The following is a 17,269-nucleotide window of genomic DNA, read 5'->3' as shown; positions in this document are numbered from 1 at the left end:
GATGAAACCCCCAAACCCGACCCCCCGGGAGATGCTCCCGGCAGCCCCGCTCTGCTTCCCGGTGCTGGGATCCATCGGGAACCTCCGGCCCGTGCAGGGAGCTCTCCCGGGAGCCAAGCGGGAGCGGGGACGTTGGGATGGGGGAGTGAGCTCTGGAACACGGGGGGGAAGTGGGGAGAAGGGGAAAGAATCCCGGAACCACAGAAGGGGTGGATTGGGAAGGACCCTGGGGCCAGAGACCCCCCACACGACATCCGGTTGCTCCAAGTCCCATCCAGCGCGGCTCTGGGGGCTCCCAGGGATGGACCTTCCACAACTTCCCTGGACAACCCGATCCAGGGGCTCAGCACCCTCACCCCAAAGAATTCTTCCGAATTCCCAACCTCAATCTCCTCTCTCCAAGTTTTAACCCCTTGTCCTCTCCCCCCCACCCCCGTGTGTCCCCCCCTTCCCTCTCGCCCCTCCCGGCACAGGAGGTGACAGCACAGGAGGTGACAGCACAGGAGGTGACAGCACAGGGAGGTGACAGCACAGGAGGTGACAGCACAGGAGGTGACAGCAGCTCTGCAGGAGGCTCCAGGCGGAACCTCCCCCCCCCCCGCATCGCTGCCCCGCACCTCCCCGCAGCGGCTCCCCACACCCTGGCACGCGGCTTGCTCACACCCGTGCACACACACACCCGTGCGCACACATACACAGCCCTGCACAGACACGCATGCACAGACACACTCTCGTGCATGCACACATACACACTCGTGTGCGCACACACACGTGCACACACGGACACACCCACAAGCGCACACAGACACACACTCGTGCGCTCACACACACATGCACACACCCGTGCACACACCCGTGCGCACCCACGCACGCACTCACACACACATCCGTACACACACGCGCACACGCAAGCGCAGACACACTCGTGCACACACGCACACACACACCCGCGCATACACACACACTCGTGCACACACCCGTGCACACTCTCACACCCACGTGCAGACACACTCGTGCACGCACACGTACACACTCGTGCACACGCACGCGCGCGCCCCCAGCTTGCACGAGCCTCCCTCGCACGCGCCCTTGCACACGCGTCTGCGCACGCGCGCGGAGGCGGCCCCAGGCCGGGTGGGGGGGCGGAGCCTCAGCGCAGGGTGGGGGCGTGGCCAGGGCTCGGGGGCGTGGTCTGGGTGCGGGGGGAGTGACCCCGCAGAGGGGGCGGGGCCAGCGGGTGCCGCGCGCTGCCGCCGTCTCCGCCGCCGCCGCTTCCGAGTAAACAGCGCGGGCGGGGGGGTCCCCGGTCCCCGGTCCCCTCCCCCGCCATGTCCGCCCGCGGAGCCTTCCCGCTCAGCCCCCTGCCCCCCGCAGCCGCCCCGCCGCCCCCGGGGCCAGGAGCCGCCATCCTCCGCGGCCCCAGCCCCGCTCCCTCCGCCGCCGCCGCCGCCCCGGGTTACCGGCCCATGGGCCCGGCCGCCGCGCAGTACCAGGTGAGGGGGGGGGGGGGGGGCGGTGTGAGGGGAGCGGGGGGCGCTGAGGTCCCCTCAGGCCTGGGGCAGGGGGGGGAGGGCTCTGGGCCGGGCGTTGGGGCCTTCCCTGCGCCGTTGGGCCCGCGGCCCTGGGGCCTCCGCCGGCTCCGGGGGACACCCCGGGGGTCCCTCACCTGGGGCTGGGCCTGCACCGGCACCCGCGGCTCCAGCCCCGGCTCCTGCCGGTTTCCTGCCGGTTTTAGTTCGGGTCCCTCCACGCGCTCCGTGCCCCCTCCCCTCCCCCTTCCCCGTGCTCTCACTTTCCTCCCTTTCCCCCCCAAAAAAACCCTAAAAAATCGGTAAAGGGGACGACGGCGTCGCCGAGCGCTTCCCCTCCGCCAGGGCACCCGCTGAGCACCGGGCAGGACCCAGCGCTGGAACCCGGTACCGGGGGGACCCCAGCGGGCCCGGCAGCTCCGGTGGGCCCGGGCCTGGTTCTGACTCCGTTCCCCTGCACGAAGCTGCCCCGAAAGGTTCCGATGGGCCCGGGAGGAGGGGAGGACACCAAGCAGGGGGCTTTGCAGGCTGAGATCCTCGGGAAGGAGCTGGGGAGATGGTCCAGAGGTGGGAGAGGGGAACAGGGGCTTGGTAATGTTTGGGGAAAAGTCCTCCTGCCCTCCAAAACCGGGGGAAATCACCCATTTTCCCCCCTGAGCACCTCCTGTCCTGACCTACGCTCAAGTTCCCATCTCCCCCTTGCACCCCCAGCTCGTGGGTTTGCTCCTGGGCAGGAGCTGGGGGATTATTCTGGTTTTTCTGGTGGAAAGCAGGGATCTTCCAGGCCAGCTGGAAATGGAGGAGTCTGGTTGTGCAACACCTTCTCATCCCCTGATCGGCTCCTCCTGAGCTGCTGCCTCATTTGCATGAATTAAAACTTGAGGGATAAAGCAAGCTGAAGGAATTTCCAGCTTGGAAACTCCTTTAACAACAACCAAGGATGGGGAAAAAAAAAAAACCTCTCTCTGTAGCCCTTAAAAATGCCAGAAAATCCCGGGGCTGAGAACTGAGCTGGTAGCTGGAGGTGAGTGTTTGGGGCTGGGCAGATGCTGAATCCTTTGCCCTGACCTCCTGTGTGGGGCAGGTTGCAAAATCCAGCAGGGAATGCTGTGGGTAAACAAGGTGGCAGATGCCTGCTGTCCCCCTGCCCTGGGGGTGGCAGCAGGTGCCCCGTGGATGTCACTGCTGTGTCTGGCTGCTCGAGCCCCAGGGCTGGTGGCCATCTCATGTCTGGCCAGGAGCTGCAGCTGCCTGGCAGCTTGGGGTGTGGGGAGGATCCCCAGGGTCTGCCCTTTGTTTTGCAGCTCCCAGGCTGGGGGAAACAGCCCCTCCCCTCCTCTGGCCATACCCAGGGGACTTCTCTGCTTCATTACTCCCTGGGTTAATGAGGAACTTCATTATTGGGGCACTCGGAGAGGCAGCAGCCCCCACCCGTGGCACTGAGTGCTTAGGGGCTCTCTAATCACTGGATTATTAAACATATGCTCATCCTTTTGACATCCTTGCATGCCTGCTGGTTGTTTACAAGCAGGGAATTCAAGAGGATGACTCCCTTGGGGAACTCTTTTTGGAATCAATTGGGAACCCTTTGGGGAACTGGTGTTCCCAGAGCAGGCAGGCTCTGGGGCTGTGCCTGGAGTGGGAAGGAGAAGGTTTTTTTCCACGAGGAGGAGGATGAACCCAGCTCCATCAGGTTGCTGGGCAGGAGGTCTGCAAGCAGAGTCCCCTCCTGGTCCTTGTCCCAGCACTGGTGGCAGTGGCTGCTGAGGTTGTGCCACCTGGTGTCAACTGAGCCAGCAAGGAGCCTGCCTTCTCTTTATCCAGGTGCACGTTTGGGGCTGAGGAGAGGTTGTTGTTGAGTTACCAGATGAGTGCTGTGGCAGGGAGTGGATTCTGCTCTGTGGAGTAGAGATTGGACTGTGCAAAGCAGTGCTCTGGCCTCAAGCTTCCCCTGTGCCCTGCTTTGCTGGTGCAGAGGGGGGACATTGGTGAGGTGGCTCCTTAAAAGGGTTTTGCTGGCACTTGGTGGTGAAAAGGAGCCCGGGTCCTGTGGGCTGCTGCAGTCTGGGCAGCTCCAAACCCTGAGAGCAGCTGCAGCTCCAGGACCCCATCCCTGGACAGGCAACAGCACAAGGGAAAATGGAGTTGTGCTTTGTGGAGAAACCTGTGGAGGGGGCTGGGATGGAGGGACTGGGATGGAGGGACTGGGATGGAGGAGCTGGGATGGAGGAGCTGGGATGGAGGGACTGGGATGGAGGGACTGGGATGGGGGAGCTGGAGAAATGCAGGTGGCTGGGATGGAGCCAGGTGAAAGATGGAGTGGCCTGGACACGTTGGAGAGGGTGTGGTGCAGCACAGGAAGAGATCAACCCCATCTTCTTGGGAGCAGAACAGGGTTCCTGCTGATCCAGTGGTGGGGGTTGGCTCACAGAGGGTCTGGGGAGCCCAGCCAGGGCTGGAGCTGCACCAGAAAGCTGCACAGAGCTGTGATGCTGCTCGGGGTGGGTGACCCCACCCTTCCCAAGGGAGATGGTTTCCAAGGCAGGTTTCATCACAGGCTGAGCCTTGAGTTAATTTAAGTGATGATAGAAAGCAGATGAATGCTGTTCTCTTGGAGAAAGAGGGAGGAAGGCAACAACAGAGACCACAGCACCCTTTGTTTCTCCTGGGGAAATGTTCCAGTGGGGTGGACATCTCCAGAACTTGCTGTCTCCCTCTCTCCCTCTGCCTCCCAGGGGCTTTCTCAGAGCAGATCCCTGGGCACTCAGCACTGCAGCAGCACCAGAGCTCAGCACCAGGCACCACTCTGCTCTTGCCTTGTCTGCTCCTTCCTGCATTAGAGGCTGCCAGAGTTTCTCTTCCAAGGAGGAACTCAACACCTTTGTTCCTTGTTCCTGCTTGTGGTAACACCTTTGTTGTGATTTGAATCCCCGTGACTTCTCCTTTCTCTGCCCTGTAACATCTGCAGGTGGGCAGAAAGGTTCTCTGGAGCCAAACATCTCCACTGGTGCTTGGGATGTTGCCAGCACATGCCCTGGATCTGCTCAGTGTCTTTGCCCTTTTCCCTTTCATTTGCTATTTCTTCAACTCTGGTTTTTAGCTGAGGAGCAGTCTGACTCCTGCAGCTTCTCATGGATCAAAATTCAGCAGCTCTTCCAGCCCCCAGGAGCTGTTTTGGGGTAGTTGAGGGGCTTGCCAGGGGGTAAGTGCTTCTGGAGAACTTGGAGCCATCTGGATAACACCTTCACCTCCCAGCTGAGGACCTCTGCCAACCCAGAGCCAGGCTCCTCCTGGCACCCTCCCAGGATGAGTTTGCTGACAGATAAGAAGGAACAAAGAGGGGTAAGGCAGCACCCTTCTGAGGAGCAGAGAGGAGTGAGGCAGCACCCTTTTTGGGGTGTTGGGGGGGTGTCTGCTCAGTTCTGAAGCCCTGGCTTGAGTGGTGGCTTCAGGCAGCTGAGCTCTCCTTGAGACCAGCCTGGCCTGGAGCTCAGATCCCCTTTGGACAGGGTTTGCTTTTGCATCTGTGCTGCTGGGAAGCTCGGCAGCCCAAGCAGGCATGGAAGGAACTTGCAGGAGGAGCTGTGGCTGCCTGGCACCAGTCCAGGGCTCTGCTCCCAAAGCCCCGGGCCAGGATGCATGTGAGCTCTTGCTCCCTGCCTGATGGGGTGTGCAGAGTTGGATCGTGGCTTTCTGGACAGAGCAAAATGGGATGTGTGTTGGGAAGAGCCTTTCCCCCTCGGGGGGAATGTGTGTTGGGAAGAGCTGTGGGCAGGGAAGGAAGATAAAGAGGCTCTGGAGCTGTTTTTTAAAACCCTGCTTTTCTCCAGCCTGAGCTGTTGAAGATGCATCCTGCAGCTTCCTGCTCCCCTTGTCTGCCCTTTCTGCTGCCAGCCTCTTGGTTCCTGGCCTGCCCTTCCTCAAGAAGGGGCCTTTGGCTGGGTGGGAGGCTCCTGGCATGGCAGGGAAGGTCCATCAGGAAACCTTCCAGCCTCCCAGTGGATCCAGCTGGAGCTCCCCAAACACCAGGGGTCTGTGCCTTGACCTGGGATGAACCAGCCCGGCCCCAGCCAGCCCGGCCCTTCCTTCGCCTTTGGCAGGAACACAAACAAGCTGCTTTCTGTCCCCTTTCCACACGACTCTGCTCATTCCCTGCTGGGAGGGCTGGACAAGGTCCAGCTTGTTCCTCAGAGCTGAACATGGGAGGTTTGCCCCCTTTGCCCACCCCCACGGACACGGGGGGGGAGGAGCAGGCAGCGCCCAGAGGGTGAAGGAGGTGGATGGAGGGGCTGAGGAAAGGTCTCCTCAGTTGGAGCAGCTCTAGTAAAATTTCCTGAGTTTAAGTCCCCTTGCATCCTGCTGTTTTCCAGGGCTTCTAAAGGGGCTGGAAGCAGGCTGCATCCCACCAGGGCTTCCTGGAAAATTAAGGCTGTGTTTGTGTGAGCTGAGTCTGGGGAGCTGCAGCTTCTGAGGGGCTGGACACGAGGCAGAGAGAGGTTTTGCCAAGAGGTTTCTCCCTTCTCAGTTTACAAGTCTTGAGGGGAAACTGAGGGGAACAAACCATCCACCCGGAGGATTCTTGCCTTATTTTTTATTTATTTAGCTCATCCAAGTGATGAAATGTGGGTCCCTGGTGGGCAGGAGCTCGCTCCCCTGCAGCTTGACTGTGGCTGATTGTTCTCAGATGTTTGTGGAGGTGACATTAGAGTCTTAAGTTCTGACAGATCCTTTCACCCTGGTGCTGAGTCTCTCCCTGACAGAGGTTTCTCCTCTACTTGTAACCAAGCAGTCTCTGGCCCTCTGAAGAGCAGATGGATGTGTGGGAGACCCTGCACGAGAAGGTATTGCTCACCTGGAGCTGCCAAAGGCCCTCCCAGAGGACTCAGCCAGACTCCAAATCTTCTTATTTCAGGGATAGAACAGAAACGTGACCCGAGGAGTGGCAGAGGGAAGCAGGAGAGTCCTCTGGGCATGGAGGTGTTGCCAGAATCCCTGGGTGAAGGATGGGAACCAGTATGGCCATGTCACCTCGGGCTGAGCAAGTTGTTGACAGGGACTCTCTGTGTGGGGAAGGGGCTGTGGTGTTGTCACACAGGGAACTTCCCTGCCCTCAGACTGCTCTCCCCATGGCTCTGATCACTGCCATGTGGGGCTCAGAAACACTCAGGGGCAGGGGTTTCCTCAAAAGCCCCATCCCTCCCTCTTCTCCATGCTCCCAGGAGCTCTGCAGCCTTGGTACCAGGCAGCTTTTCTTGGGGCTCCCAAAGTGGAAATTTTCAGGATTCTTTTCTCCCAAAGCTCTCAGACTGAGTCAGCAGAGTTCTTGGAGCCTCCAGCAGTGTCTTCCCATACTGTTGGTGTAGTACCTGTGGATTTTCATTTTGCAGAGGGGTGTGGATCTGGGTGCTGCCTCTCCTTCCGGCCCTGCCTTGGGGTTTTTCTTGAGAAATCCAGATAGATTGGGTTGTTGCCTTGTGATTTTTTTGGCAGCAGAGGAGTTGCTGCTGGCCCTGGTCAGCTCTTGGCGATGCTGGCGCAGCCCCGCGTGTCACGAGGAGTTGTGCAAACGTGGCTGATCAAAAGGAGAGGAACATCTGGGGGCTGTTAGGAGGCAGGAACAGGCTCTGCCTTGCAGCAGGTTTGTGAGCCTGGGCTCTGGATGTGCAGCTTCGAAGGAAAGCTGAGCAAAGGTGGGAGATGGCATCTGGGTGTGTGAGGGGCTCTGCCCGGACCTTCTCTGTGTGGCTGAGACCCCACGTGTGGCACCAACCCTGTCACCTCCTGCCACTCACCTGCAAGATGCTTCCTGTGGTGTGCTTTTGGTTACCCCACTCACAGAAACACCCGTGGCCTCAGGCTGCAGAGCAGGAGCAACTCAAGAAGCTCTTGGTTTTGTGTCTCCCAGCTTTTCACGGAGGGGGTGAGAGTGTTGTGGCTCCTGCTGAGCCTGCCTGGGGGGGCTGAGGATGAGCCCTCTTCTGTGACCAGGGGCTGCGTCCTAATTAATACATAGATGCAGCCAAGCTCATCAGCCTGTGCTGGGCTCCCTTCTCAGGGTATCAGGAGAGGAGCTGTGGGGGATGTCCTGGCACGTCAGGAGCCTGCGGCAGGGCAGAAATGCTGCTCTGCTGGCTCCGTGGCTCTCCCAGCTTGAGGAGGATCAAAGGATCCTGGGAGGCTGTTGGCTCCAGGCTGGAGCTGCTGGAGGGTCATGGGGTGCTGTGACCCTGTTGCTGGGGGCTGCGTGAGGTGTAGAGCTGGGGATGTGGGTGCTGGGTTGCCAAGCTGCTCTGCCCCGGGAGATCCGAGGGGCTGCAGGTGCTGTCTGGGTCAGGACCAAGTGCCTGGGGGGTTGGGTATGAGGTTCTGGCTCATAAAATCCCTTCCTGGGTCCCTGGAGGGGGAGGGAGGGTGAGGCAGGGGGTGTGCTGGCAGGGTGAGCTTTTGCCTCTGTGCCCAGGAGCTGAGTTTCCTGCCTGCCTGCTCCCCTCCTGTGCATCCCATCTGCCAGCCCTGATGTCCCTGGCTATGGGCTCTGCAGCCCCTGACCCTCCTCACAGCTCCAGCTCCTGTGTCCCCTCTGGTGTGCTGATGGTTTGGGGCCACTGATGGCTTTGGCTGGGTGCCTGTTGGTGGGGGGGCTTCTGCCTGTCCCCCCCCTCCTTTCCCAGCACTCTTCCTGCAGTGAGGAACGCTGCAGCTCCCAAAATCCTTCCCTTCTCCCTGCCCCTCACCCAGAGGAGGGCACGGGGCTCGGAAATCTCACCCGAGGAAGCAGGGAGGGGGTGGGTGGTGTCTGCTGGTCCCCCCAGGCAGTGTCTGACCCCCTCCTCCTCTTCTCTCCTCTCTTCTCTCCCTGCCAGCGCCCAGGAATGCCGCCCGGCAGCCGCATGCCCATGGCAGGGCTGCAGGTGGGACCCCCCGGAGCCCCCCCCTACGGAGCAGCCTCCCCCCTGAGGCCAGGGCTGCCCCAGGCCATGATGGATCCCTTCAGGAAACGTCTGCTGACCCCCCAGGCACAGCCACCAATGGCCACCCCACGGAGAGGGTAAGGGCTGGGCAGGGTGGAGGGGGCTCCTTCACCCCCTGGGTCATCACGTCTCTGACTGCCCGGTGACAAGAAGTGATAAAGGGGTTTAATAATTTGGATTTATTCTTTGCTACTGTCTGAGGCCATCCACAGAACAGCAAAGTGGCTGCAGTGTGATGATGCTTCCCTTGGCAGCACATCCATATGTTGATATCATTGAATCCCAGACTGGTTTGGGTTGGAAAGGACCTCAAAGCCCCCCCAGTGCCACCCCTGCCATGGGCAGGGACACCTCCCACCAGCCCAGGGGGCTCCAAGCCCCATCCAACCTTCAACACTGCCAGGGATGGGGCAGCCACAGCTTCTGGGGGCAACCTGGGCACCCAGGGGCTCAGCACCCTCACCCCAAACGATTTCTCCCTCCCTCCCTCCCTGCCCAAGATCTCCTCTCCATCTCCCCTCCTGCAGCTGCAAACCCTTCCCCCAGTGGCTCTTGGCTGCAGCTCCCAGCCCTGTGCAGGGTGGGAACACTCCTGGCTTTGCCTGCAGACCCCCCCAGCTGGCAGAGCAGGCAGTGGGAAAGGTGCCAGTGCTGAGGGCTGTTCCCTGGGGATGGGGGCAGAGATCACTCTGCTTGCAGCTCCGAGTCTCTGCACCAATAACCAGAGAGCCTGAGTGTGTGTCTGTGCCTGCCAGAGGCCCCAGCACTGGCACCTTGGAGTCTGTCCCCTTCTGCTGGGGCTGGGGCTGGCTCTGACAGGCACAGACAGGGGTGGGACAGGGCTGGCAGGTTCCAGAGGCTCTCCTGGAGCTGCCCTCCTTGTAGGATGGTTTGTTGGGCTTGGTCTCAGCACCCTGCAGGCAGGATTCTGCCAGCAGCTCCTCGCTCATTTCCAGCACTGCTCAGCCCTTTGCTCCCTGTCTCATTTTTCACAAGGGTTTCTCAATGACTGGAAACCATTCTGCTTCTGTGGGCAGGGTCCCTGATGGATCCTGGTGTTCCCTGGCTGTGCTGCAGGGCTTGGTTGGCTCCGTAATTCCCTCCACAGCTGCAGATCCCTCGGGTGCCTCAGAGCCAGCTGGGGATTAAGGACAGGGGCAGCTCCTCACCCAGCAAGGACAGGAGGAGCCAGAGGAGCCACTGCTGGCTCAGCTGGGGGAGCATCCTCACTCCCAGCCCTGATCCTCATCCCGGATCAGGGGATCAGAACCTGCCAGCTGCAGGCCCTGCAGGGCAGGGAGAAATTAATGGGACAGTAAGAGCTGACAGGAGTGCTCTGAGCCCCTCAGCCAGGCCTCACACATCCTCCTGCACCAAGCTGGACCTTGGACACCTCGTGATGGCAGCACGAGCACCCAGGTTTGGTGCCAGGGGAAAGAGGCTTCCCTCTGCCCCCTGGACTCTGCCCTCTTCACCCCCATGTCCACAGGGTGGGAGGAGAGTGTTTCCCAGGGCTGAGTGTGAATTAAAGAGGGAGTCAGGGTGGGCAGAGGCTGAGGGGGCCAGGAGCAGGTGGGAGGGGAGGAGACCCAGGGCCTGTGGTCTCAGGGGGTGTCAGAGGCTCAGGGCTGAAATGGAACGGGCAGAGCTGCACCTGAGCTGGGGCTCCAGAGGCCACACTGCTGCCTCTGCCCACAGGGGGTTATCAAACACTGGAAGGGGCTGCCCAGGGCAGGGCTGGAATCACCATCCCTGGTTGTGTTTAAAATTCCTCCAGCTGTGGTGCTGAGGGCAGGGGCTGGCAGTGAGCTGGCAGAGCTGGGCTGGCAGAGTTGGGGTCAGGGTTGGGATGGATGAGCCCAGAGGACAAGGGGTGCAAGCTGGAGCAGAGGAGGTTCCACAGAAACATCAGGAAAAACTTTTTCAGGGTGAGGGTGAGGGAGCCCTGGCCCAGGCTGCCCAGGGGGGTGTGGAGTCTCCTTCTCTGCAGACATTCAAACCCCTGCTGGACACCTCCCTGTGTGCCCTGCTGGAGGTGACCCTGCTCTGGCAGGGGATTGCTGGAGTGCAATTGGAGGGGCTTTTGAGGTCCCTTCCAACTCCTCACTTCCTGTGGTCCTTTCCAAGCTGAACAGTTTCACAGGAGCAAGGCTGGGCTGCTGTAATCTGGTTTTAAGTGAGCTTTCAGGAGTGGGCTTTGCTTTGTAGCACAGGCAGAGTGTGGTGGCTGCTTCCAGAGCTGAAACACGTTCCCAAAAACTCAGCACCATCCTGCACACCAGTTCATGCCTGCAGCCACAGCTTTGCCTTGTCCCACCTCCTCCTGGCTCCTGCCCTGCATCACCCTCAAGCAAGGGAAGCAGTGAAGCAAACCCAACCCAGGGACTGGATTTCCTTCCCTGGTGACAAGCTCGAAACATCCAACACCCTCCCCTTGGAGACATCTTGGCCCACAGGGATTTAATCCCATACTCATTTTCTTCCCATTACTAACCCAGGAGCTGCTGCTCTCACAGCCTTTGCTCCTCCTTGCAAGGCCAAAGTCACAGAGAGGGGACCTTGGGACCTTCTCCCCCAGACCTGTCTGTGGCTGAGCCATCCTGGTGGCACAGAGCTGGCACTGCTGCTCCCCTCCTCAGATCCTGGTCCTGTTCCTGGTCTGGATGGGCTCCTGGCATCCCACCAGAGCTCTGTGTTGTCCCCACGTGCTGCCCCAGCATGGGACAGGCAGCAGCTCCTCAACCAGGTGTCCTGCAGGGTCCCATGGAATTTGTTGAAGTTTTTTTGCTCTTCTCTGTGCTTTTTACAGGGTGAAAAGGAGGAAGATGGCTGACAAGGTCCTGCCACAGAGGGTGAGTGAGGAGCTGAGGGAGGTGGTTCAGCTCTGCTGCCTCCCCAGGGCAGTTGGGGTGATGAGGTTCCTGCTGGGAGGAGAATCTCGGGGGGCCACATTCTGCCTGCTGGGCACCTCTGCTCAGTCCTAAACCAACCTGGGAGGTTTCTGTCTCATCTCTGGGGTGGGAGGAGAGATTTGGGGTGGGCAGGAATTGGACAAGCAGGACTTCGAGCAAGAGGTGGTGTGGGCTGAAGAACCCTAAGCCTCTCCTGGGGGTCTGTGGTGACAATCTGATGTGACAGCACCTGCCTGTGACAGGAGCAGTGCCAGGCTCAGAGGGAGCTCCCTGCTCTGGGGGAGCTTGGCAGAGCTGGGGTCTGTGTGTGAAAGGAGCCGTGGATGCTGCGACGCTGCCCTGGTCACTCGGTGACTGCTTGGGGTGTTGTCCCAGCACTCCCAGTTGTGTCACTGGGGCTGGCAGGGAGGAGCAGCCACATCCCAGCACAGGAGGGACTGATCATTTCCATTGGACAGATCCGGGAGCTGGTCCCAGAATCCCAGGCCTACATGGACCTCCTGGCCTTTGAGCGCAAACTGGACCAAACCATCGCTCGGAAGAGGATGGAGATTCAGGAGGCCATAAAGAAACCCCTGACGGTGGGTGGGGGGCTGGGAAGGTGGGGGGGGAGCTGGGAGGGTGCTCCCATGGGTGCTGCCATCTCCAGCCATCCAACCATCTCCCTCCAAGCATCATCCTTCTCTGTTCTGTTCCACAGCAAAAGCGGAAGCTGAGGATTTACATCTCCAACACCTTCACCCCAGCCAAAGAAGAGGGGGAGGGTGGTGAGCGTGTGGCCTCCTGGGAGCTACGTGTGGAGGGGAAACTGCTGGAGGATGTAAGAGCTTGGCAGGGGTTACAGAGTCATGGAATGAGTTGGGTTGGAAGGGACCTCAAAGCCCCCCAGTGCCCCCCCTGCCATGGGCAGGGACACCTCCCACCAGCCCAGGGGGCTCCAAGCCCCATCCAACCTTCAACACTGCCAGGGATGGGGCAGCCACAGCTTCTGGGGGCAACCTGGGCACCCAGGGGCTCAGCACCCTCACCCCAAACAATTTCTCCCTCCTTCCCTCCCTCCCTGCCCAAGATCTCCTCTCCATCTCCCCTCTCCCAGCTGCAAACCCTTCCCCCTCATCCCATCCTTCCAGGCCCTTGTCCCAAGTCCCTCTCCAGCTTTCTGATATTTAGGCTCTCTGATATTTAGGCACCCAAAAATAAATAAGGAAGGGGCATGCCCCAAGCTGGCAGCAGCATTTGATGCCTGGGGACCCCAGCCACAGCTTCTCCAAGCAACCTGACCCAGGGGCTCAGCACCCTCACCCCAAAGAATTTCCCCCTCCCATCTCCTCTCCATCTCTCCTGTTGCAGCTTGAACCTGTTTCCCCTCATCCCATCCCTCCAGTCCCTCCAAAGCCCCAGTGAGCAGCTGGTGGCAGGAAGGCTGTGCTGGTGTCCTGGGGCTGTGCTGGATCCAGCCCTGGGTTCACTGGGTGCTGGTTGGTTGGACCCCCTCTGGCCAAGGTCTCAGGCCAAGTCTCTCCCCCTGTTTTGCAGCCAAGCAAGCAGAAGAGGAAGTTCTCCTCCTTTTTCAAGAGCCTGGTCATCGAGCTGGACAAGGAGCTGTATGGGCCAGACAACCATCTGGTGGAGGTGAGGGGGGCTGGATCTGAACCCAGGGAGAGCTCCTATCCCTGGAGGAATGGGGAGGTGATCCTGCTGCTCCTGCCCCTCTACAAGAAGGGCTTGAGCAAGGTGCTGGGGGGTGGTGCTGAGCCCTCCCTGGAGCACCAGGCTCACGACCACTTTGGAGCTTTCCAGGCTGAGGCTCGGGGCCTTTTTCCTCCCTGGGGCTGAAGTTGTGACAGCTCTGGCAGCAGCTTGCTGCCTGCTCTGCTCTGAACCCTCTCCTGGCTGAAGTCAGCAGATAGAGCAGAGCTGTGGGGCAGCAGCTTGGGCAGCCCCCCAGGTTCCCCTGATTTGCAGAATTGGGGCCCAGTACGGGTGAGGATGGCTCAGGGGGATGTCCCAGCCCCATGTGGGAAGCAGGGACTGCCCTGTCCCCTCCCATCTGGGCTGGAAGGTCCTCAGGGAGCTTCAGCACCACCTGTGAGCAGGGTAAGATCTTTTTTGGGGTGCTCCTGCCTGGAACAGGCTCTCCCTGCACCCACCTCACGCCGTTCCCCCTGAGAAACTTTTCTGTGCTGGGGGGTGGTGAGTCCCCTGCACTCAGGGAGAGGTTGGTGAGAGTTTGGATGTGCAGCCCCTGCCCTGGCTGAAGCAGGAGTGATCCCAGGAGCTGCCTGAGCCCCTGGCAGGGCTTGTTCAGATCTGTGACCCCCCCCACAGCCCACCCAGACTCCCCCCTCCCCACTCTGTGTTGGGGCACAAGGTGGGAGCGGGTGGGCTGGGGTCAGACTCAGACTCAGAGCTGGGGGGCTCCAGGCTGTCCCCTCCACAAGAACCCAGCCACTGGCTGCCTGCCCCTGGCTCTGCACCCCAAAAAGCCCCTCAGGAGGTGGCTCATCGTGGTCCTGCAGCTGAGCAGTGTCCCCTTGGCCCCTCAGTGGCACCGACTGCCCACGACCCAGGAGACCGACGGCTTCCAAGTGAAACGTCCCGGGGATGTCAACGTCAAGTGCACCCTGCTGCTCATGCTGGATCACCAGGTAGGGCTGGGGCTGGGGGGTGCTGGGGGGGCTGGGGGGGTGCTGGGGCTGAGGGGGTGCTGGCCCTGCCCCCCCCTCTGCTCCCCTTCCAGCACAGCTCTGTGTGGGGCAGCCTGAAGGGGAGGGGGGGGGGACAGAGGGGCCTGGGCTGGGTCAGGGTCTTGTGTGAGGTGTTTGGGGGCTGGGGGGGGCTGGAAAAGTGCACAGAGAACTCCAGGCATGGAGCTCACAGGCTGTGGTGACACCAGTTGGTGACCCAGTTGGCTGTGGGAGGCAGTGTGCCCGCAGGAAGGGTCCTGCTGAGTGCCACAGCCCCACACCCTCCCTCTGCATCCTCACGTGTCCCTGCAGCCCCCCCAGTACAAACTGGACCCTCGGCTGGCTCGCCTGCTGGGGGTGCACACCCAGACCCGTGCCAGCATCATGCAGGCTCTCTGGCTCTACATCAAACACAACAAACTGCAGGACAGCCACGAGAAGGAGTTCATCAACTGCAACCGCTACTTCCGACAGGTCAGGCCCCCCACACCCCTCCCTGGGGGCTGCTGGGACAGACAGGGAAAAAAAAAACTGGGTTTTGGTTCAAAACACTCTTGACTGCCCAGGCTAAGGCTTGTGTCCAGCAACTGTGTCTCCAGGTGGCCAAGAAGGCCACCAGCATCCTGGCTGTGTCAGCACTGGTGTGGCCAGCAGGAGCAGGGCAGGGATCATCCCCTGTGCTGGGCACTGCTGAGGCTGCACCTCCAATCCTGGGGTCAGTTTTGGGTCAGAAAAGGGACACTGAGGGGCTGGCGTGTGTCCAGAGAAGGGAAAGAGAGGTGGGGAAGGGTCTGGAGCAGAAGTCTGCCCAGGAGCAGCTGAGGGCCCTGGGGGTGTTGATCCTGGAGCAGAGGAGGCTGAGGGGAGACCTTCTGGCTCTCTGCAACCCCCTGAGAGGAGGTTGGAGCCAGGGGGGGTCGGGCTCTGCTCCCAAGGAACAAGGGATGGGACAAGAGGAACTTTTGGCACAACTCCAGTTGTGCCAGGGGAGGTTTAGGTTGGAGCTTGGGGACAATTTCTCCCTGGAAAGGGTTGTCAGGGCCTGGCCCAGGCTGCCCAGGGCAGGGCTGGAGTCCCCATCATCCCTGGAGGGGTTTCAGACCCTGGAGATGTGGGGATGAGGGACATGGGGCACTTGGCTGGTGGTGCTGGGTTGATGGTTGGACTGGATGACCTTGGAGGTCATTTCCAGCCTCAGTGATTCCATGCTCCATGGCACAAAGCAGCCCTGGGCCAGTCCAGCCCTTTCCTGGGCCGTGGCAGCCAATGCTCTGCTCTGCCCCTCCAGATCTTCAACTGTGTCCGCATGAGGTTCTCTGAGATCCCCATGAAGCTGGCAGGGCTGCTGCAGCACCCAGACCCCATCATCATCAACCACACCATCAGGTAGGGCTGGGCAGGGGGTGGGCAGTGTCCCAGGGACAGGGGGTCCCTCCCCGGCAGGGGACAGGAGGGATCTCTGGTGGGGTCTCTGCCATCTCCAGCCCAAAGTCCCTTGGGAGGGAAAGGCTCTGGCAAACCCACGTGGGGGTTCCTTGGGGCAGTCTGTGGGGTGGTTGTGTTGCTGCTGGGGGTCTGTGCACCCCCACATCACCCCCTGACACCCCGTTTCCTCCCAGCGTGGACCCCAATGACCAGAAGAAGACAGCCTGCTATGACATTGATGTGGAGGTGGATGATCCCCTGAAAGCTCAGATGAGCAACTTCCTGGCTTCCACTACCAACCAGCAGGAGATTGCTTCCCTGGATGCCAAGGTCTGGGGACCCCAGGAAGAGGGGGGGTGGCACTCCTAGGGGCTGGGGGCAGCTCGGTGGCATCCGTGTCCTGCCCTTGTGTGGGGAGGGGTGACACAGCAGCTCCTCCTCCCTCCCTCCTCCCCTGCAGATCCACGAGACCATTGAGTCCATCAACCAGCTGAAAACACAACGGGATTTCATGCTGAGCTTCAGCAACAACCCCCAGGATTTCATCCAGGAATGGATCAAATCCCAGAGAAGGGACCTCAAGGTCTGAAACCCCCCCACCAGAGGGCTGGGTGTGGGGTGGGGGGCAGGGGGCGAGGAGCAGGGCGTGAGGAGCAGGGGCTGGGGGGCAGGGGGTGCTGGATGGGGGTGAGGGGCAGGGGGTGAGGGGCAGGGGGTGATGGATGGTGGTGAGGGGCAGGGGCTGGGGGGCAGGGGGTGCTGAATGGGGGTGAGGGGCAGGGGGTGGGGGACAGGGGGTGCTGGATGGGGGTGAGGGGCAGGGGGTGGGGGACAGGGGGTGCTGGATGGGGGTGAGGGGCAGGGGGTGCTGGATGGGGGTGAGGGGCAGGGGCTGGGGGGCAGGGGGTGATGGATGGGGGTGAGGAGCAGGGGCTGGGGGGCAGGGGGTGCTCTGTCCTTGCTGCTCACCCCATGTCCCACCCCCCAGATCATCACAGATGTGATTGGGAACCCCGAGGAGGAGCGTCGGGCAGAGTTTTACCACCAGCCCTGGGCCCAGGAGGCAGTGGGCAGACACATCTTCGCCAAGGTGGGCTCTGGGGGGTGGGGGGAAGGCTGGGGGCAGCCCCTGTCCCTGTCTCCTGACCCCTCCCTTTCCTCCCCTCCAGGTCCAGCAGCGTCGGCAGGAACTGGAACAAGTGCTGGGGATCCGCCTCACCTAAAGGGGGGGTTGGGCTCGGGAGCTGCTGCCCCTCCCGCAGCCCGAGCTGAGGGTACTGACTGGAATCAAACACAGCACTTGCACAAACCCCACGTGCCTGGAGGGATTTGGGAGCCACTGGCACCCCTGGGTGCTCCCCTTACCCGGGGGGAGCTCCAGGCAGAGCACAGTGGAGGGTCCCCCCTGTTGATTTTCCTCCCACCCCCACCCCCCTCTCCTCAAATTCCCACTGCCACCCTTTTTGCTTTTTTGCCTCTTCACCTCCAGCACTGCCCCACCCCCGCCTGCTCCTCTCCAATGGCCAAAAAACCCTCCTGGAAAAATAAAAAAATAAAGCAGGGGGTGGGGTGGGAGCCAATGCTTGGCCCTCCCCGAGCCCCTTCTTCAACCAAAGTTTTGGCATTCCAAACGCCAGCCCCCCCCTCCCCGGTGCCCGAAGTTTTGCACTATTTTTGTGACCAGGTTTTTATAAAAAAAAAAAAAAAAAAAAGAAGAAAGTAAGATAAAAAAAAAAAGAAAAAAA

General features: G+C 60.8%; 1 protein-coding gene across 1 annotated transcript; it reads left to right on the top strand.

Annotated features, from left to right (window-relative positions):
- The first annotated feature begins 1,217 nt into the window (after positions 1-1,217).
- Positions 1,218-17,243, top strand: SMARCD2 (SWI/SNF related BAF chromatin remodeling complex subunit D2). Its single transcript, XM_071728780.1, has 13 exons — positions 1,218-1,493; positions 8,393-8,577; positions 11,310-11,352; positions 11,871-11,993; positions 12,113-12,232; positions 12,949-13,044; positions 13,959-14,060; positions 14,412-14,573; positions 15,388-15,485; positions 15,719-15,854; positions 15,985-16,107; positions 16,513-16,614; positions 16,694-17,243. Exons 1-13 carry the CDS (start codon positions 1,329-1,331, stop codon positions 16,745-16,747), a joined length of 1,509 nt encoding a protein of 502 aa, XP_071584881.1. The 5' UTR covers positions 1,218-1,328; the 3' UTR covers positions 16,748-17,243.
- The last annotated feature ends 26 nt before the right edge of the window (positions 17,244-17,269 follow it).

Source organism: Heliangelus exortis, chromosome 29 (assembly GCF_036169615.1).
Source record: "Heliangelus exortis chromosome 29, bHelExo1.hap1, whole genome shotgun sequence".
Classification (NCBI taxonomy): domain Eukaryota; kingdom Metazoa; phylum Chordata; class Aves; order Apodiformes; family Trochilidae; genus Heliangelus; species Heliangelus exortis.
The sequence above is the reverse complement of the archived record's forward strand: the minus strand, read 5'-3'. Positions and strand labels throughout refer to the sequence as shown.